Raw genomic sequence first — 22,881 nt, forward strand, 5'->3', positions numbered from 1 at the left:
CTTTGCACGCTGTTAGTGCGCGTGATGTCAAGTTTGCACACATTTTTACGCACGCAAACCTTTAGTAAATCAGGCCCTGAGTGTATTGTCTAAAATTGAACCCATTGTTTTATAAATTAATGTCTAAAAAAAATCTACTGCTGTTATTATCACAGACAGCATAAAATACATGCTTCATGGCATCCGTTGAACAGGTTCAGCAGCTGTTACTCGGGGTAAGGTAGTAGCAAGCAGTGAGTTTGAGTCTGCCCAAACACCAGCAGGTTTTAAGAAACCCTGTGTTTCTGAGTGATTGATTCAAGATTAAAAAACACAAAAGAAAAACCTGAAAGCACCCTTTGTCTCTTTGTATTACCTTCAATGTTAGCTGCTCTCCAAATGGAAAGCCTTGAGTGAAAAATGTATTGTAATTATAGTTATCTAGTTTGCTGCTGTTTATAATGAATAGGCGTGTGCAAAAGCCTGAAACTGAAACACAGACACATTCTCCAAAAAACAAACCGTGATAATGCGCTTTGCAAAGGTACTGACGGAATGACTTTGGTTTGCTTTCATCAGTCTTAAAGAGGGGCATTTCATTACCTTCATTTATTTAATATTGAAAAAGAACGTGCATCATGTATTTCTGTACCATAGTAATAAATCATAATGACTCCGATGATGTCTGACTCGCACAGATGCACCAGCAAGTTAACATATGCTCTTCTGTGAGCAATGGTTGGTGGAGCTGTCAGTGGCTCTTTCGATCCGCTGACTTTTATTCTTTTGCTGTCTCTGAGCTGTCACGGCTATGAAGTTTAATAGACAGTTGATTGTGAATAGTTAATTGTGTCAGGCCTATTGCTGTCAAGGGATATTCCCAGCTATATTTTGTGCCACACATAACAATGTTACACATTATCATGTCATTAAGGGCTCGCTGAATGAAATGATTGCACCCAGTGTGACTATGATACACAGAAACAAATCCAACTGAACCCTACTGAGTCCTCTGAATAGATCTCAGACCACACTGATGTTACAATTGTGAACTCTATGGGTGAATTTGTATCAAGCACCATCAGGCCCCCCCTTTTATCTGCATTTCATCAAAGTGTGCAATGCTAAGTACCTCGGTGATTCAGTAGGTTGAAGATCAACCTTTACCAATAATAACTTGTAGTAGTTGTTTCCTGAATGACATTATAGATCACTCTCTAGATCCTGCCACCGTATTATTTTTAGGTTGAGGTCAAACGTGCCACAAGGCGTTGCCAGGGGAGGTAAAAGTTAAAGAGCAAAATAAACTCTTTTATAAAGTTTATAAAAGAAAATCCTTTCAGATTGCAACACAGTCCTTATTGTATCTTATGTGAGTCAAACTGAAAAACTTCACAGCCAAGTACTTAAGTATTCTTATTTAGGTAGCTAAAGATAGAGAGATCATTTTATTTCCCTCCAATTACTGTATATGGAGGCTGACCTTATAATCCTAGTAGCTACGGAGAGCCAGTGCGTCTGCATAGCATGAATATTTAAACACACAGATCTTAACATTTGTATTCTCCATATTGTGGGAAAAAAATTTTCAGGTGGGGATATAATGTTGTTTTATTATATCTACAGATGTGTTATCAGTCATTTGCATGACGCTACATGAACCTATACATCATTATAGTCTAAAGACTAAAACACATGTAAGTAGCATTGTTATTATTAACATAAACCAGTTTAAGATGCTTTACAATGTAACAAGAAGTAAATGATTCTGTCAAATGGGGTGGGGGGTGGTTATGTCCCCTAATGTCAGAACCAAGTCTGCCCCCTTGTCAATAGGTCACTGTTATTTAGATGGTCTGGTTAGCTAAAACAGATAATATTTCATGACACCACCATCCAGTATTCGGTTTCAACATCAACCAGTGAATGGATGTTATTTTAGGTTGGGGGATTTAACAGCTGACAGTTAGTTGAGACAAAAGTAGCTACAGCTGTAAGTACTTGGTGTTGTTAATTTAGCTGTATTCATGCTTCTATTACAAAATATATTATTGGTTACTATGGGAATCTTTAGTTTTTGGGACATACTACAGAAGTACACTGCTTTGATACTGTAGGAAAGGTATGAGGTTGTAGAGGTATTAGGCTTACAGAACATTATAGATAGATATTACAGTTCTTTTTCATAAGATTTGAGATCTTTATAGAAGCTTCCATATTTTGTTTGGAAGTAGCTTATATTCATATTAGTCATTATTATAATCACAAATGGAACAGAGTCAGTCAGGTGATCCTGAATCATTAGTATTGTGAATCCCCTGTACTCCTCTAGGAGTACGGGGGAGCACCAGGAGTACGGGGCATTGGGTCTGTTGCTTTGGGCCATTCAGTGCATGTACAAATGGAGTGAATGTTTGGTTTACATTTGCATGTGGTTCATGGGAAGTATGATTTATTTCCATAGTGAGTGGGACCCCATCAGTGCTGCACCTTGACAACAATTTTGTTGATTTTGTTGATAACAGTTTGGTGACCTCAGAGTTACATCTGCTTTTGCAGATGATGTGGTCCTGTTGGCTTCATCAAGTCACAATGTCCATGGTACTATAGAGTGACTTGCAGCTGAGTGCGAAGCAGCAGAGTTACAGTAGCACCTACAGATCTGAGACATTGGCTCAGAATCGTCTTTATTGGCCAGGTTCGAACATTGTCCAACAAGGAATTTGACTCCGGTTATTTCGCTCTTTAGATTTAAAAATATCAGACAGTAAATAAACAAATGTGGCACTTATATACAATTGAAGAACTGAAGGTGCAGCCCCATGAGGTAGAAAAATGACAGCTCTGAATAAAATAACATATATACATTTTTTTTTTTTTTTTTTTTTAAGTGAGAGGTGCCGCAGAATGAGGCAGACATGATTATTGCCGGAAGGTGCATTGTTACAGCATGTGATTATAATTACTGCTATTATTGTTATTGCACGTGATTGGTTTCTCTGAGACTCTATTAAAGCCCTACCTATCTCCTAAAGACTTGGAGAGGGTCATTCACGCTTTTATTTCATCACGGCTAGACTATTGCAACTCCTTGTACGTGGGCTTAGACCAGCGTTCTGTGCGACGCCTGCAGCTGGTGCAGAATGCTGCTGCACGACTCCTGACTGGAACTAGAAAGCGTGACCACATTACCCCGGTTCTGGCCTCCCTGCACTGGCTTCCTGTTCATTACAGAATTGATTTTAAGATTCTGCTGCTTGTTTTTAAATCACTGAATGGCTTGGCTCCCCAATACCTTAATGAACTTCTCCACTCTCACACACCAGCCAGAGCTCTGAGGTCGTCAAGTCAGTTGCTTTTAGACATCCCGAAATCTAGGCTCAAAACTAGAGGTGACCGAGCTTTTGCGGTGGCCGGCCCTAAGCTGTGGAATAGTTTGCCACTAAATGTTAGATCTGCCCAGACCCGCGTGGTTTTTAAGTCTTCTTTGAAAACTTATTTATTTTCTTTGGCTTTTAGTGTGTGACAACTTAGTTCCCCACATCTGTATGAAGTGATTGTTTTTTATTGTATTTTATTACTATTTTATTGATCATTTTAGTATGTTAGTGATTTTATTGTTTCTACACTGGGTACTGTGTTTTTCTTTTGGTATTGTTTTATTCTCTTGTATGCTGTACAGCACTTTGGTCGACCTCGGTCGTTTTTAAATGTGCTTTATAAATAAAATTGACATTGACATTGACATTGACATATTAATTGTGAGAGTTCATCAGAGCAACAGCTTGGGGGAAGAAACTGTCCTTGTGTCTGGAGGTTCTGTAGCGCCGTCCAGAGGGCAGGAGTTCAAACAGACTGTGTCCTGGGTGTGAGGGGTCTGAAGAGATGCTACCTGCCCGTAGCAAAAAGGGTAGAATGCCCTCTTTGGGTTTGGGATGAGGAGTGGCCTCAAGTGGAGAAGTTTGAGGCTATAGCCACATGAAGACGAAACGCTTATAGTTTCAAAAATGTTCTTCGTAATAACGGAGATGTGTCAGTGAATGTGTGCGTTCACATGAATGTACTCAATAGGCCTGAAAAACGCTGTAAATTACATGCCAGGCACTATGACGGAAACAAGTGAAAACAGGCGGCAAAACATTGGGCAAGCGCACTTGAAGAAATTGTAGAAATTGTAGAAATCTGTAAACAAAGAAGTACGAGTGACGTGTATGACTCAAGCATTAAAGAAAAGCTGCAGAAAGCAGTAACAATGGAGCCATGTAAAAGGCATCTTAAAATCTTGCCACGCTGGAACCTGGTTTCAAAAATGATTATGCTCCTGATGATGCACCTCAGTCATGCTTGGATCCAAACGCCCTTTATGTATCTAGTTTTCTTCTAATTGTGCTGTCATCAATTTTAACATCTAACTTTCTCAGTGAGGCTTGTCAGGTCTAAGATGTAGCTGGTTTTCTTTTGTATTTCTCCGAGGATTGAACAGAATAACCCTGGAGTGGAGTGGAGCTGGGTCGTCCGCTCCTGTGAAGATTGGCAGTTGTCTTCTTGAGTGCTTTATACCTGTGAATAATCTTTCTTCAGCCATTCTCTTTTAGAACATTCAACTCTATATTCTTTGGAAATGGCTTTGTAACCCTTTCTAGAATGGTGTGCAGCAACAATTGCTTGTCCTACAGTAAAAACTTATGGCTTTCCCTGACTGCTCTCGACCAATAAACTGCCTAAACATCTGCTGCTTGGTCTGTGCATGTGCTGATGATCAAGTCATTAAGGACTGATGACTTACAGGACCTGACTCCAACATATCCCTCTTAAATCCTGTGGAAACTATCAGAAGCTACATGGTTTAACCTCACTTTATTCTGTTGTTGTTTTGTTTTGATTTCTTTGCTTTCTTCTCCTAAAACTTGTTTTTGTAATATCTGCAGTCTTATTGGATTTTAAGAATGCAAATATATCTTTTTCCCCCTCTGCTTGTTTTCTACTTCATTTTTTATTTTTTTTTGTCTTAAATGGCACATCTCTGTTTGCATTATCTCCCTGCAGCAGGACATCAGTGGTGCTTTTGCTATCTTTATGTGTGTTTGTATTCACCATATGGACACAAATGGGAGCATTTACATAAACACATCAGATGTGCTGACAAGGAAACCCCTCATTTCTGTCCATACTCTTCACTGTTTGAAAGCATCGCCTGTGAAAAAGGGAATGAGAAGAGGAGGAGTGACACAGAAAAAAAAACATTAATCAGAACCCCTTTTGGTGCAGATGCTTAGATGCACTGTGGAATTGTGTACTGAGGGATAGAGGACCTAATTCTGCTGTCCTTGAAGGAACCACAGCGAGCTCCTGAACATCAAACTGAGCAGTTTAGAACTTTAGGTAGCATTACATTTATACACTGGTTTTGCCAAATGCTGCTGATGCTGCTGAGTATTTATCACTAAACAGCAGTCACACATGTAAACAGGAATTAACTTTTCTTCACAATGGAACCTTAAGTATGACTTCTATCAAAATTGCCTACATAGCCAGTTCCCACTCCACTTGCTAGTGGAAAAACCAAAAAAAAAAAAAAAACAGACTTTTTACTCTTTCAGAAATAATCTACCGGTACTAATTATCATTGATAATCCCTTTTGAAATGTCAGATGCAACTGGAGTCTTGTGCACGACCTCTCTGATTCCTAGAGTTTTACAAGTCCAGTTGGCTTTTCTTTTGAGTTTATGTGTTTGGGTTTGGTCCCCTTACCTAGTAAAAGGGAGGACTGTTTTCTTTTTGCTTCTGTCTGGATTGTTTTTGTGTCCACTGGACATAGTGTAGGGAGCATGGAAGCTTTCAGCATGGGCTTTTCCAGTCAACTTGCAGTTATTGTTACTTTGTTTTCTTGTTGCAGTCCCATGATACCTTTGTTTCCTAACTTAGAGGAGATGGTGCTAAAATCAAGTCAAACCATATGAAGCACATCCATGGACAATTTTGGTGCGCTCAGGGATAGGATTGACTATGGACGATTGCTGCCCATAGATCAGTCTGGACCTTGGTGTCTCTGTCCAAGCTCTTTCTTTAAGAAGTTGAGCTGACATAACTCAAACAGAAACACTAAAGCCCAAAATACCATATTCACTAGCATACACAGAGCTACAACCATCCAAGCACATCTGGAAAAAAAGGGAATAGTCTAATATTGTACTAGAAAGAGTTGACTGAGAAGCTGGAAGAGGGAGGATCTGGACAAGGTTCTGAAATACAGCAGACCTTATCGTCCAAGTTAAGCAAATAAAGAGATAAACATGAGTAAGAGGCAGGACCATAACCTCCTTCTAGATGGGGACACGTCATATTTGGTTGCTGCATTAGATTTGCATCTTGAAGTAGAAGATTAGGCATATCTGCTCAGGCCTTGTTTGTGGTCAGTGGCCAAGTTTAGACCTGATAGCAGTGCTGCAGCCAGATCAGGAGGCGCATTGATATGCTTGAAAGATGCCAGACATGCTCCAGGAGAGCTATGCAGAGCATGCTCTATAGAAGCTAGGGCTGGGCGATATATCGAGATTTTAATATATATCGATATATTTTCAAATGCGATATGGTACGAGACAATATCGTTTATATCGATTAAAAAAAAATATATATATTTTTTTATGATTTTGATATAGCTTATTTTGTGACAAATTGACTTGAATGTTTTATTTGAGATTTGCTATTGTTTTGTTATTTGCACAACTGTCAACCTCAGTGGAAAAGTCTGCCTGTTACTGTCTACATCGTATTAATTGCACAGTGTATTTTAATTTAATTGTTATGCAGGAAAGGGATATTTGTTTTATTTTATTCAAGAAGCATTTTTATTCTATATATGCAGGCAGTTTATTTTTATTTCATTAGTTTTATACATTTTGATATTGTGCAGACCTCTGTTAATAAAGGAACCTGTGTGACATTTGGCACGAGGCATTGTATTAAAACTGACTGCTTTTTTAAGGGTTTGCCTCAGAAAAAAATGAAGCTAACAGAGATGCTATGCTATAATGCTTTGGGGGAAACCCCAATTATGGCACAGAAAAAATATCGATATATATCGAGTATCGCCATTCAGCTAGAAAATATCGAGATATGACTTTTGGTCCATATCGCCCAGCCCTAATAGAAGCCATATCTGGGACACCCTGAATGCCTTCATTGTCTCCATGTGATTTAATTGGTCAGTTTTGCCCAGCAGGGCAAAGCAATGGCAGCCAGTGGAAGAGAAGAGCCAGAACTAGGGACCCAAAAATCCATCCTCACTTGGTTGTTTAGACCACCAATGTGTTAAGGAAATACTTGAGGAGACACCTGGGTTTTTTCCATCATGATCACGGGGTAATTGCTTACAGCTGTATTGCTGATCCTCAGTGCAGGGGGGTTTCTGGCTGTTGAGCTCACCACTTTCTTGACAAAGAAGGCTATCAATGAGATGAAAAATATTAATAAATGAGGTTCTACTGATGTTATTTTCTGATTCCATTGAAAAATTAGAAACTTGCTGATTTTGAACTCGTTAAGGCGATTTATTTTTAAAGCCCTATAATGCCAGATGTTGACTGTGTCGGTGGTTAGAGAAGCAAGACAACTGGTTTCCTGGGATTAGTCTGGAGGATGTTTGTGTTCAAGTTGCATTATGTGAAAGAACAGATGCTTTCTCTGGTTTTCTTTTATTGGGAAAATGTCATGGCCCATGGCCTGCCCTTTTAGTTTGCAGTGTTTTAAGTCTGTGTAGGTTGCTAACTTCCTGGTTGCATCTGAGCCTTTCCTCATCCAGGATTAGCTTCATGGCCTGTCTTCATCAGCTCCCCTGGTACCCCGTTGGCTGTATGGCCCTCTTTCCTCTAGCCCTCCAGGTATCTCATTAAATTCTGCTTGGCCCTCTCTTCATCCTGCCCTACCAATCCTTGAAGTTGGCTTCCTACTTAAACCCAGCTCTTTGGGAGTCAAGCACAGCTAGGTTTTGTTTTGAGTAACTTGCCATTTTGATTGTGGATTGTGCCCTCTGGCACTCTTTGAAACGTTGTGTTTAAATCTTGTCTGCCTTAGGCTTGTTCTTGTGCTGACTGAGCAGGGCTTACTAAGTAGCCTTGTATTTTTATTTGTCGATACTAAGTTGTACTTTTCTTTTTCATTTGAGAGATCTTTATTGTTAAGTAAGTGCTACCCTACAGCATCCTATTACTTTATAAAAATTGCCTTTCTAATGAGATTCTTGTTTATGGTTTGGTTTTAAGCTTAAAGCCACTTTAATCAGCGGGATCCGCTCATGCGTCTTCTGATTTGCCCAGTCACAGCTCTGATGTGCACTTGATTAGGGCGGAAAGACCAAGTGGGGAGGGAGGCGAGAAATGAATAATGGGAGTTGGCTGTACTCAGCATATTCTCTCTTCATAAATCAACAACTGAGAAGCATCAATGTGGTCAGTGATATGGAAATCCTCCATCCATGTTCCCGGGGGCGCCTGACAAGAATGTTCTAACGCTCTCCTTAGACAGACCACATTTATTTCTCCTGATGTGCGAGGCTTGACAGAGGACGCTGACTTGCCCACCCGGCTCCATGAAAAACTTGGAGCCCGGCTGAGAGTCGTGAAGTCATAAAGTATATTTACGGCATGTACAGTGACACCTCATTTCTGCTATCTCTCACCCTCTGCCTGTCTTCTCCATCCTCACCACACACACTGACACACACGCTGTCACGCTGGAACATATTCATCATGTGCTCAGTATAGTGGAGGTGTGGCCCTGCTCCATGCAGCTTTGATTCATATGCACTCTGGCTCTGTTTGCATAGTCAGTGTTCCTCCTGTCTGTCTCCCCCTCTGTCCTCCTGTCTCTTTTCCTTCCCTCCTCCATGTTCATTTCTGCTATCTCACCTGTCACCTTCTTCTATCTAGCAGCTCCTCTCTCTCCCTTTGACTCGCATGTTTTCTCCTGTTCATCTCATTGTCTCTGTCGCTTCTCTCATGGTCTGTCTTTTTCTCCATCCCTTGTTTCTTTTTCGTCTGTCAGCATAAAAGTAGAGACCGTATCTCACGTCTCTTCTCATCTCCTCATCCTCACACCATACAGTGTGTCCTCTCCTCTTTTGTTCTCTCGTCTCCTTACCGCTCTTTTCTTCCCGCTCCTTTTTGCCTCTCCTGCTAGTTTGTTGTCCTCTTTTTTCATCCCCACATGGCCTTGTTTTCCTTGTTTCTGCCTCATCATCTTTTCCCTCTTGCACTATCTAAACTTTTTTTTATCCCCTGTCCTCGTTTTTTCTTTTCCTCTCCAGATGTCTTCACTTCTCCTCTTCCCTTTTTCCCCTCTCATTTCTTCCCCCCCCCCCCCCCAGTTTCCCAAACACTTTTAACTGATTGGTCAATCAGTTGTTACTGGTATTAGGTATACTGGTATCCCGCTGTTGATCTGGTTTTAAATATGTTTTTTTTCCTCCCGTGCACCGAAATATTCATAATGGTCAAGTCCAATTACTAGCCATTGTTCTGAGTCATATTACATCCTTTTCTTTAGATCCATTGTCTTGGCTATTTTGCACATTTCCTAGTTAGAATAAAGCAAAATAAAGCCCACTCACTGACAAAGCACTAAAGCTGACAATAAGAATTTCACAATACCAAGCAGACAAAGTCTACAATATATGTGATTATTCTTTTCTCTGAGGAAAAAGCAACTGTGAAGCGTCTATTCTCCTGCCAGCAGAAAATGATAACACAATAAGAGTGAACAGTTATAGGCACTTATTAGAAAACCCGATGTCTCACACGCTCAGTTTAAACTTAGAATTGTGTATTTTTTTCCCCATTCAGGTCCTCGTTATTAAAGCTTTCCCTTGCATATCTTATTTAGTTTACTTTTCTTTTGTGTGTTTTTCTCCTCCTCGTATTCTTAACAGTTTTTTTAAGTACATTTTATATTCAACCCATTTCTTTTCTGCCAACATTTTGCACTAGTTTTAAATTCCCATTCTCATACAGACTGTATAAACTCCACATAATAACCTTAAAGACATTAGCATATAGTAGCGTTCAGATATTGTCTCTGTGCACTGCGATGGGCGAGTAAAAGCTGAAGCGCAGTTGCAAGAGAAATGCTATTTGAGAGGGCAATGATGTGGATTTGTGGCAGAATGATATCTATCTGTCAGCTTTTCTTATCATCCTGCCTTGTTTGACCAGGCACAAAGAGCCACTTTGAGGCAAGATACCGAGCATTGTCCCCAACATGCTCAGTCACCTGACAGTAACTCCCACTGAGGTGGAAACCATTCCCTGGTTTGAGCTGCAGCACAGAGATGTACATTTATACAACACAGCTACAGGCATCATTCTGTTCTGTTCTGTACTGATCACAATTGTTTCTCTATTCATATTAACGTGTGACTGCTGATTTATTTGAAAAGCATACTGATACTAATGAGCTCCCTCTAATTATGTTGTTGTTTTTTGTTCATGTTGGGTATTGTGTAGAACAGGGGTGGGCAACCCGCGGCTCTAGAGCCGCATGCGGCTCTTCAGCGCCGCCCTAGTGGCTCCTGGAGCTTTTTCAGAAATGTTTGACCTTTTTTTTTCTCCATTTTTTCTTCTTTTTTTCTTTTCTTTTTATCCTTTTCTTCTTTTTTTCCCTCTTTTTTTCCTTTTTTTCTCTTTTTTCTTCCTTTTTCCTTTTTTAATCTCAAAATTTTTCTCGAAATTTTGACTTTTTTTCTTGACATTTTGACTTTTTTCTCGAGATTGTACTTCAACATTAATCTCAACATTTCGACTTTTTTCACGAAATTTCAACTTTTTTCTCAACATTTTGACTTTTTTCTCGACATTTCGACTTTTTTCTCGACATTTCGACTTGTTTCTCAAAATTGTACTTCAACATTAATCTCGACATTTTGACTTTTTTCTCGATATTTCGACTTTTATCTTGAAATTTCCACTTTTTTCTCGACATTTCCACTTTTTTCTCGACATTTCCACTTTTTTCTCAAAGTGCATAATGAAAAAAAAAATCTCCCCCCCAGTTATAGCTAATATAGATACATGCAGCATGTGTTGCCTTCATTCTAAGGCTGATACAAGACACTTCATTTTTTGCGGCTCCAGACATATTTGTTTTTTTGTGTTTTGGGTCCAATACGGTTCTTTCAACATTTTGGGTTGCTGACCCCTGGTGTAGAAGATTAAAAGGAAGGGAAAAGTGTATGTTCTTTTTTAATTATTTTTGATTATTCCTTTGACAGACTCAGTGCCTCCTCTACCAAGCAGCAACTCTGTCCCACAGCATGATAAAACCACCTCCATGTCTCACTGTAGTCGGAGCATCCCTCTTTTCCAAAGAGCTCAGCTTTGGTTCCCTTTGTCTATAAAATATCTCCGGCAGACGGGGTTTGTTTATGTGGATGTTCTTAAATCATTAGTCTTGCTCTGACGTTCCTATCTTTCCAAAGTGGTTGTATTTGGCCCGCACTTGTGAAGTTCCAGCGGAGTGGACGTGCAGCATGTGTTATGGGCTGATGGCACCTCGTCAGATTGTACCAGATGGTCTTTAGATGTCGTGCACCAAGCTTGGCAGTCTCAATGTGTGTCTTCTTTTTAATAGTAGTATTTCTGATTCTTTCTCATCATTAGCAATAAATAGTTAAAAAGTAGAAATAGAACTGAATAAAAACTTGAAACAATCAGTCCTTTTTGATGTAGAAGCCAGCAATTATTGGATAATTAAGGCTGTGCGAATGATAAATATAACTGAATAATATCTTCCAAAGGTTGTGTAAGTTATTTAGGGCAGTATAATTAAATTTTCCTTTTACTGTTTGTTTCAGTAGCGCTTATTTGATCATATTAACGATTTTTTTTTCATATTCCACTGTGGCATCAATTCAGCGCCAAATGTTTTGTAAATCCCAAACCAGGCATAAATCAAAAATCTGATCATCAAAACACAGAATCTGTAACCGGTAAATCAAAATCTCTTTCCAAGAGTGTTGTCATTTTTCTGAGTTACACTTTTCTTTTTTCGCCATCATTTCTCTAACCAAGCCTTCTTTCTCAGTTGTGCTTTTTTGTTTTCCATCCATCTACTGCAGGCCGGCGGGACATATTTGAGACATTTGTCGAGTAAATGTGATGTTGAATTGATGCCAAAGTAATGTGACTTACTCCACCATCAAAAATGGTTCAGTGAAAAAAAAAATCAATAGTGGTTAACTCACCAATCTAGAGGAAACGTTGCAAGTTCTGCATCAAACTTCATTTCTTCATTGCCCACAAGCTGTCTTTAATGAAGAAAAATACTGCAGGTATTTACTCTAGTTTTAGTCCCGTTTTTATCTGCTTTTTTTTTCGCTTGTGAGCGAGGCTTTTTCCCTGTACCGGGTGGTTGTGGTGGTCAATTCAATTAAATTCAATTTTATTTATATAGCGTCTATTACAACAGAAGTTGTCTCTAGGCGCTTTCCAGAGACCCAGAACATAAACCCCCGAGCAGTTATTACATAAACAATGGCATGTAGAAACTCCCCTAGTGGGAGAAAAACCTTAAGCCAAACAGTGGCAAGAAAAACCTTTAGGAGGGAAGAAACCTGGACCAGGACCTGGCTCATAAGGGGAACCTCCACAACCTCCAGCACCCACACAGCAGACATCCACACAGACAGGTGGAAGCAGCAGCGGTGGGCAAAGCTCTCTTCTTCAGAGCTTCAGCCATCCTTAGTGTTTCTGTTCATCTATCCTAAATGGTAACTTGGGGGGGGGGGGTACCTCAATGACTGGCAACAAGTTCAAGTATGTCCACAAATCATGCAACTTCTTTGTGCCATTGTGTTGTACTGAGGCCGCTGTGTTGCTCGCTACCACCACATGGCACAAACTAGGACGAGACTGGACGGAACAAAGCTAGTTATTTAACATGCTAACTCACTTAACGCTTATTTCTTCTCATTCTCTTACTATTTCTATGTATGAGTTCAGACTGTATGCTTACTTTGAATTTAGATATCTACTTTTAACAATGTCATATTTCCTTAATTAGTGGATGGAAGTTGCTCAGAGGCATGTAATAAGATCTAAAACCTTTGCAATCTAGCTAAATCGGAAGAATTATTATACTTATTACACTTTTACATCTCTAAATGAAAAAAGTAACTCTGGGAGCCGAGGACACCAGTTGCTGCAGTTTTTTGCGAGAAGATATTGTTCCATTCTTCAGTTTCGGATCTTTTTCTCTGTTTTTGCTTCATTATATCTCAAATGTTTTCAACTGGTGAACATTTGGACTGGAAGCAGGATAGTTTACAGTAGCACTCGTCTACTCTTCCACCACAAAACCATGCTTTTTGTAAAGGATGCAGTATGTATTATAGCGTTGTCTTGCATGGATGGGGGCTTATGTTGCTCTGAAACCTGTATGAACCTTGCAGCATCGATGCCTCCTTCCCAGATGTGAAAGCTGCCCATTTCAAAGGCACAAATGTACCCCCATACCCTGAGAGATGTAGGTTTTGGAGCTCAGCGCTGATGCTGGGTGCTCCCTCTCTTCTTTAATCCAAAAGAGGCAACACCCATGGTTTTCAAAGAGACTTTCAATTTGGATATGTTTCACCACAGAACTTTGCTTCAATCCATGTTAGGTTCCCTTTGACTCACTTTGATCTCGTTCTCGCATCCATACGCAGCCTTCATGTATCTTTTTTACCACCATTTACTTTTACAGAATTTTGTTGATTTATGTTCCAACTATTTTGAGATGTGTTGCCGCTTTCAAAGATTTTTCAGGAAACGTTAAAAAGGTCTCACTTACTGTTTTTACAGTATTTAAGTATTTCTATTTCAGAATTGGGTTGTAGTTTTGTAATTCAAAGGCCTAAAGTAATATATGACAATGCTAAGAAGAAAAGTATGTTCCTTAATGAATTAGGGGTGTGCAAACAAGGGTACCTCACGATTCAATTCGATTTCGATTATTGGAGCTTCGATTCTTCGATTCTTCGATTATAACGATTGTGGATTCGATTCGATTATTGGTGCCACGATTCTTCGATTATTGTGATTTTTAATGCTTTTTTCCATACAAGATTGATTTTGTCTTCATCTGTGGCTACATTTGTAAATAAATAGCCAATCAATTAACTCAGTTCCTCTAACAACACTCATTAAGTAAATAACAAGGTTTTTGGAACATTTGACATGTATTTTTCAAAGACACAAAATAATTAATTTTATGACTATGTAAACATTTGCTCTTTGACTTACTTAACTTTGACCAGGGAAAGCTGCACTTGCATGAGAGCCCCCTCTATTGGCGGAAAACACTGAAAACGGTCAAGCCCTGGATTTAATGAGTTCATTAATCCAAGTAAACAAGATATGTACTTCCATCAAATTTATTTAGTGTAAACATATCTGCCATATTTCAAGTGAACAATAAGAAATGTGCATTCTTGAAAATGAAATGATTCAGCAGCTTATTCAGTCTGGAATCTGGACTATGCATCGACACATCGATGAATTGCACCCACCTCTATAATGAATATTCATATTTTTCTGTCAGAGCCTTTGAGCAAGAATGAAGTTGTGCAGTAAACAGTGAAGAGTTCCTCTGGTGACAGGCAATAAACTGGCTCAGTTTGCAGAAATCTGATGTGACAGGAATGACAAAGGCTTCAGAGGCTAATAGAGTCCCTCAAACAGCAGCGCCCGAGCTCTCCATGCTGAAGTTATTATCTCATGGTGATATACATCATGTAGCTGCTGGGTTGCTATTTGCTGCCTTCATGATCTAATGTCTGTCAATTTCAAACTGCTGCCTCTAATTGGCGTCTGCAGCGGCTTCTCAAAGAGCAGGCTGTTTCCAAACCTGCTCCTAAGAAAAGATTTGTTTCCCCTTTTTTTCTCACCAGAGGCCCAATCCAGTGCCACGATGTTCGACTGCCTCTACCTGGAGCTGTCGGCCTCCCTGGACCACGGCACCAACGAGCTGCTGGAGGCGGCGGTGAGGACGGCGAGGGGAGACTGCGTGGGTCCGGGTTGGATGGACGGCGACCCGGGCTCGGCACGCAGGGAGAGCCTGACGAGCCGCGCCAAGCGCTTCCTGGCGGGGCTGGTGCCGCGGTCGTACGGCCGAGACCGGGATCGATGCCGCTACAGGGAAATGAGCCGCCAGCGGGGCAGCAGGATCCTCCGGCAGAAGTCCCGCTCCTGCCACGACCTCAGCGCACTGTGACGCTGCAGACATCCGTTAGACGCAGGGAAAGAAACACACTCCACATCGACACAAACACCAAACTGAAATACATGGGCTGGAGGGACATCAGTGCAGAGACATCACATACATGAAAGTACAACATTAGAGGGAGGAAGGAGGTCCATTTCGCCGTGGCAGAAAAAGACTGGATCCCCACTGAACCCACGAGTGGCGGCGAGCCTGAAACACGGGCAGCAAAACAGATAAGTTGTGCCTGACCGGCTCAATCTGCGGGCACATGTTGCCCCGACATAAGGAGAAAGAAAATCAGCAGTCGCATCAAGATCCTCTTTTGATTCTTTATAAGAGGAAGATGGAGTCACAAAAAAACACAGTAGCGCACTGATAATGTAGAGACTGTAGAGAGCAATTTAATGTATACCTGTTTTATAGCATGCAGAGTAGATGATCTGAGACACGACCCTGTAGGTTTTATAGTAAGACGATCCCTGATTTGCAGTACCTCAGTGGCCGATAGCTAATGCAAAGTCTTGCTAACGTTACGAGCACTTACATCTCAAAAGGCCAGACCATACGTTTTTAAAATGTCTCGACAATGAATCCACTGTTTACGTCCTATTCTGAATTAAAGGATTGTTTGATAATACCAATTATAACGTACAATGTAGACTTATCCTTAACTTTCATTCATACGGTTAAAGTATCAGCATCCAAGCCATATTTTTGCTGAATGCACGGCGAGCAATCGCAGCATGAACCCTTTACTGCAGGACGTGAAGCAAAGGATAAAAAAAGACGACGTACGGCGTAGAAGGCAAGACTGAACTCCTCTTCAGACGCAGCTGAGTCACAGACCACAGCGACGCTCTCGAAGCGCAAGGAGGACGAACAAGAGAAAAACCTTATCTACCTGTGGCTGTTTGATGTGTCCTTTCCTTTTTCTTCCCCTCTCTTTCTCCCGAGCCGGTGGATTTATCGTGTGTTTGAACTGAACTCTGTGGAGGGCTGGCCACACCGGTGACCCGAGAGAGAACGTACTGGAAAACGTTGTTCCCATGTCCCGTCACGCGTGCTGGCGTCACTGACGCACCCCGACTCGTTTGTCACCGTCCAACCGAGCACTCTCATCTTCACCCACCGACAATAAATCTGTTGGGTTTTTTTTTTGTTTGACATCTTTATGAGTACTTTGTCATCTTTTTTGGAAAACAACACTATAAAATGAAAGCGTTTACCAGGTTGAGGGATGGCGTGATATGCGATCAGTCGTGACTCACAGGGGCCTCTCAGGACACTCGAGCTGCAAAATCCACGCCGCGTCAGCACTGTGTAGCCCCGCGTCAATCTGGGGATGAAAGACGGCATCAGGGGAACACCAACCGTGTGTATTTCAGTAGATGTGTGCTCCCAGCAGATCCTCTTCACGGCACACGGGACGTTATGATGAACTATATATCCATCAATGACCTAAATGCATTTATTCCAGCAAATTTGAACTGGTTGTTATAATGTTGATTTTAAAGTGGACGCAGTCACAATAATTTTAACAGGCACGTGTTCTGTCCCTTATTGGCCAAGTTGATATTAAAACAGTTTTGGTCAAGTTAAATAAAGCTTCCAGTTTGTCCTTTATTTTCATCTATATCATTTGGTATCCATTATTTTAGCTGTTAATTTGTAGTCTTTTAGTTGAAAGTATCACCCCCCCCTCCCCCACTATAGATACACTTCAGGTGGAGCTTTGTTTGGTTTATTACACACACACACACACACACACACACACACACACACACACATAGTCACTTAGTCACATGCATACACACACACACACACACACACACACACGCATGCAGGGCCGCCGCAAGGGGTGTGCGAACCGTGCGACCGCACGGGGCCTCGCGCCCCAAGGGGCCTCGCGCTATGGGCCGTTTTTGAAAAAAAAAAAAAAGATTTTTTATTTTTTTTTTTGGTTCTTTTTTCTTTTTTCCCTTATAAATATATAAATATCAACAGTCACGTTCCATTACAGAACTAAATGTGTACTAGTCTGTGCATATCAATAAATATATGTGCAATGATGCGCGTGTCTGTTGTTCAATACAACTGATCAGACCAAGCGCAGACACAAGCTGCTCTGATCCAGACGGTTGGAGTTGGAACAACTGCAGTATTTTGCTAATTGGAGAGTTAAATTTGCGCATATAGACACCCGATCCGACCCGAAAAAAACAAAAATTTCGCACGCGCTCGCTACGCTCACGCGCGAGGGCCCCCCCCTGGCCATTTCGCACAGGGCCTCGCAAATCTCCCAGACGGCTCTGCACGCATGATCATATACATACACACACACACACATAGACATACACACTGGCTTGTTCACCTGCATGCTGGCTCTCTAGTTTTTGGAGTTTGGTAAATATAGTAATAATGCACATATATATACTTTTCGTTTCTACTGTCATGGTATCAATCATTAATATGTGTGCAGACAAGGGAAGAAAATTTAAAAAAAAAAAGTATCATTCACATCACCTGTTGACAAGTTTCTTGAGCTATTTCAGAACTGTCACTTTCTGGTAAAATAATATTACTTCATAATTATTTGAGATGGATATGTTTCCATGTGTTTTTATTTTTATCTAATTCTTTCAAGCTTACCAGAGCTACTTTTTGTTACTAGACTCCTGTTACTTTTATAGATTATAATTTTTAGTGCTTAGACATCAAGATTTGTCAATTTCATCACCTCATCTCTTTTTTTGACATTTCCGTTATTATTCCAATCAACTTCCACTTCATTTCAGAGTTTCAGCTTCACTAATTTGCACTCACATATTTGCATTTGTACGTGACAGTAGCCCGAGGCTTGTTGGTGCAACAGAGCCTGCAGCCCGACCACCGGGGATGGTCATCTATTGAAGGAGGAGTCTTCACTGTCTGGTTGGATTTGTTTTATATACAACAGCACACACGCACACAAAGGAAACAAAAAAGATAGCCGCAGGCAGCCAGAGCAAACTCTGAAGTAGAAGATTTTTGGAGATCAACTATCAGATTGTGTCAAAGAGGTTCAGGAAAGAAGTTCAAGTGTTTAAGACTGGAAGTAGATACGCCACCTTAAGTTTGAGGGTTTAGCAAGGGATTTGACATACTGACCTGTACTAGTGATATTGTGAGCTTTTAGAAAGAGCGCTTTGAGGAACATGTTAACATGAAAGGCCTTCCCTCCCACGCATGAAACAGAGCTTTAGTGTGCTTTAGAGCTCTGCCTGAGCTGCGGACCCGTCTGTGTTCTGCCAATCCTTGCTACCTGCCGAGAAATGCTACTTTTTGGTTCTGCACATGCGCACAGTGGATTTTCAAAGTTTGATTGCCACGTCCATCATTTCTTGCACGATGTAAAATGGATAATATGGGATGTTGAGTATTTGATCCTTCAAAATACACGACCCATTGACATGAATTGCATTACACTTTGTGAACATTATACGATAAAGAGAAAAAAAAACAATTCTAGCGCTTTATTTGGTATTCATTCAGTAATTGGCCTTTATTTAACCAGGCAGGTCATTAAAAACATTCTTATTTACAATGACGGCCTGGCAAGAGACAATGACCACTTGGGGGAAAGTGGAAGTGGTTTAGGGAGTAAAACACAGTAAAATTGTAGCTCTACAAAGGTAGAAAACCATTAGGTAGCATTTTTTGGCAAAGCAGCAAAAAATGGCAGAACACCGGCTCACATGTGTTTTCTGGACTCTGAGAAGACTTTTGCTGAAGTTTTCTTCTTTAAAAATCCAGAGGCAACCTCTTTTTTTCTTTTATATTTTTAATTTTCCTCCTCTGGATCAGCTGATGGTCCTGATGATAATAATATATTAAACCTTTCCATGACATCATGTTCATTCTCCTCTCGCTGTGGCGAAGCCATCATCGTTCCTCACGATGCACATCCGTGGGATGAGCAGACATTACAGGCCGACTCTGACCTATTCTGTAATTAGGGCTGGAATCAAATATGTGTCCACAAAACCCCATTTGCTCTGTTAATGAGTTGTTCTTTTCAGAACGAATAACATTTGATCCAGCAGAGTCATTCCGGGAAACACGAGGAGAGGGGGATTAAGTTGGATCACTGCAGACTTTTCGCAGGAGGCCTTTCTGGAATGACAGTCATGAGCATCGCTAATGAAGGAATGGAAGTGTGCTGCTGCCGCCTAATGAGACTGATTCCAGGAGCAAGGAGACACTTTAATTATGAGATCAACTTTAAATATCACGAGTACACTGACATTGTCTATATTAGAAGCTTAACGTTGTAGTACCGAATTTATCCAAACGTATCATTGGAATCAAGAAGATTGTGACAGTTTAGAAACCTTTAACCTCAAAAATATGATAAAATGTTTCAAATTGTGGTCTAAAGATTAAAAACACTGTTAGGATCTACTTAGTTATACAGGACTGTCTCAGAAAATTTGAATATTGTGATAAAGTTCTTTATTTTCTGTAATGTAATTAAAAAAACGAAAATGTCATACATTCTGGATTCATTACAAATCAACTGAAATATTGCAAGCCTTTTATTATTTTAATATTGCTGATTATGGCTTACAGTTTAAGATTAAAATTCCCAGAATATTCTAATTTTTTGAGATAGGATATTTGAGTTTTCTTAAGCTGTAAGCCATGATCAGCAATATTAAAATAATAAAACGCTTGCAATATTTCAGTTAATTTGTAATGAATCCAAAATGTATGACATTTTTGCATTACAGAAAATAAAGGACTTTATCACAATATTCAAATTTTCTGAGACAGTCCTGTACATACTTCCTCCCTGTAGATGTTACATGGTACAGCTAAAAATAACCTAAAAATAAGTGTTTGTTTACCTGAAAAGGTTACAAAAGTTTGTTTGATGGATTATTTATGTGTCTTTGTTTTCTGAGAAACAGAAGTTTTATATTGAAGCTTGCCCTTTTCTTTTTACGTTACATTCGGTGCATGCAATGCACTGATTCCACTTTAAACAAGCAAGTCCTCATCATTTCAAGGTTCAAAGTGGAAATTCAGTATTTTGAGTTTCTGGGAATATTAGGAATGATGATGATGATGATGATGATGATAAACGACCCATGAAAACGTCTCTCAGCCTTCTCCCCGTCTGCTCCATCCTAGCAGGTGCAGGTACTTCAGGCTAAAAGGCAGAAGCTCTAACTCGTCACATGAGATGGCATCAGAAAGCTGCAGGCTCGGCTGCTGGTGCACTAACTATCTGAAGTGGATGTGCTGAAGGAGTTGAGAGGAAGGAACGCTGGCAAAGACACAGAGGGGTGTAAGGGAGGGAGAGAATCAGTCAGAGAGACGGGGTTGGAGGAATGCTTTGAGGAGTAATGGTTGCTTGGAGACTGTTGTCAAGGAGACGGTGAGTCCTTTGGCATCTCAAATGTCCTATATTTATTGTGATTTTTCAAAAGGAAGAGGATTTTTTTTTGTTTAACTTGACTTTTTTTCTCCCGAGAGGTGAATGAGAAATTGAGATCAGCTCACACAGACGGGTGTGACTCGCCATCCTGGGATTTACACCACAGGCCTGGCAGAACGGAAGATTACACATAAACGTTTAAAGGTTTTTATCACTCTTAAACAGGTCAAAAACCGTCGGATAACAGCTGCCGTTTGACAGCCACACAGTCACCCACAGGGAAAAAGAAGGGGGAACTGGTGACTGTAGAAGAGAATGTGTTTCTGTGTCACCACATCAGCTTCTCAGGGTGTTATAGATATCCTCCTTCTCTGCGATTTTTTCTGTCGCTGACTCATTCTGTGGGCATTTTCTGAGATTCTCAAGCAAAAAGACACTTCTTTGGAGCAGCGAAGACAGACGGAGCTTAAAAGACAAAGAAGAAAAAAGAAAACACCCACTTTATGCCAGTGAAACCTTGTCAAACACCCTCCCCACTTCGCAGGGAATGAACACTATTTTCAGAAAGCACTTTGCATAACTAATGAGATGCATATTTTCTTTAGGTATGGGTGAAGGGAAGTACGCACAGAGGCGAGACGGCTAACCTGGGATACACCCGGATGTGTAGGATGCAGAGATCAGTGGGTGACCCTGGAATGACGCATCAGTGAATCTCAGGAGAATCGATTTGATTTGTTTCAAGAAGTAACGTCTCTCTGCAGCTCAAAGGTCACCGTTCCGCTGCTTTATCCAACGAGCGCAGAGGAGCACCTATTCATGCAAAGAGCTTCAATAAACAAACAGCGAAAGGGACCGAGAATGAGCCAGACCATTGCCGGGATATTACCCACGCGGGGATCCGGTGATGAGGATGGCAGTGCAGCCTGAGGCCAGGTGATTGTGATGACGGGTTGAAAATAACACACAGCGCAAATCAACCTCGTTTAAGGCTGGAGGCCTCATGCCGCGTCTACACTAATGTGGATTAATAGCAGGTCGAAAGTTGACAGCAAAGCCATATGTTCAGTAAAATATAGCATTGCAATGACAAAATGCCAACAGGAGATTAGTATTGATGATGTAAAATGAGCGGCTTATGTCTGGCCTCAAGCCGCTTGTTTTACATCTGCAAAACAGAACTCAATCCTCTATTGATGCAACTGTATTATTTAAAGACATATTTCAACATTCTGACAAATATATATATATATATATATATATATATATATATATATATATATATATATATATATATATATATATATATATATATACCAGGACAGTGCAATAACTTTGTGCAATATTTCATAACATGTATTTCTTTTCTATTCATATCATTCTATTTATTGCACTGCACTTTTTATCTTTTATATATATGTTATATATATATTTTTTATTTGTATATGACAGTGCTGAGTGAGTGAGATGGAGATGTCAATTTCCCCAAGGGAAGCTCCCAAAGGGATTAATAAATCTGAATCTGAAAAATATACAAAAGTATATACTGATAAATTGTGAAGCATAAGTGACTTTTGTGGAGTTTGTTTGTGAAATGATGACTCGTAAGAGTCCTTTATTCAGTTTGTCTTCATTTTAAAGAAGCTTGCTGGGCTTCAGAGATGCAGGAGAAACACTGAAGGTAAAATTGGATTGATACATTTTTAAAGTTGGAAGTTATCTTAACATAAGCTAATCTACAAGCACTTTGAGCTGTCAACAAGGATAGAAACAAAAATGATTTAGAAACTATACTTGTAACTTTACTATCAAAGAGGGCAGGAAACAGTGTTAATTGGGATTAATTTGCCATATAAAGAAAAAAGTGTTGGGCTCAGACCTCTGGTCTCTGATCTCTGGTGTGAACGGCTCTGTGGAGATAATTCTCCGGTGTGTCTCCGTAGCCCAGAGCCCAGACTCAAGGAGTCTGAGTGAGCTGGATTTACTTTGATGCCTAGGGTCACCGTCCTGCTGCATCATCCAACTTCAGCTAAGCCTCACCTGGCACACAGCCACCTGGGAAAATCCCGCCGGATATTTTAATAGACTAGGGAATTAATATCCCCCTTTGATGATGGCAGGTGCTCGAGGCCCTGAGGGAGCGAAACAAGCCCAAATCATGATGCTCCCTCCACCATGCAGGATTTAGGTGATGATTCCATGTTGACCATCTGCACCCCCTCTGCAGCTACATCATGCTGAGTAATCT

General features: G+C 40.4%; 1 protein-coding gene across 1 annotated transcript in view; it reads left to right on the top strand.

The window, feature by feature from the left end:
• Positions 1-16,783, top strand: part of rem2 (RAS (RAD and GEM)-like GTP binding 2) — a 50,157-nt gene extending 33,374 nt beyond the window's left edge. Inside the window, exon 5 of the mRNA XM_061732792.1 lies at positions 14,901-16,783. Within this exon, the coding sequence (XP_061588776.1) occupies positions 14,901-15,223 (323 nt within the window). The 3' untranslated portion in view covers positions 15,224-16,783. The remainder of the gene's footprint in view (positions 1-14,900) is intronic.
• Positions 16,784-22,881: the final 6,098 nt, after the last annotated feature.

The sequence above is a fragment of the Cololabis saira genome, chromosome 10 (genome assembly GCF_033807715.1).
Source record: "Cololabis saira isolate AMF1-May2022 chromosome 10, fColSai1.1, whole genome shotgun sequence".
Lineage (NCBI taxonomy): Eukaryota > Metazoa > Chordata > Actinopteri > Beloniformes > Belonidae > Cololabis > Cololabis saira.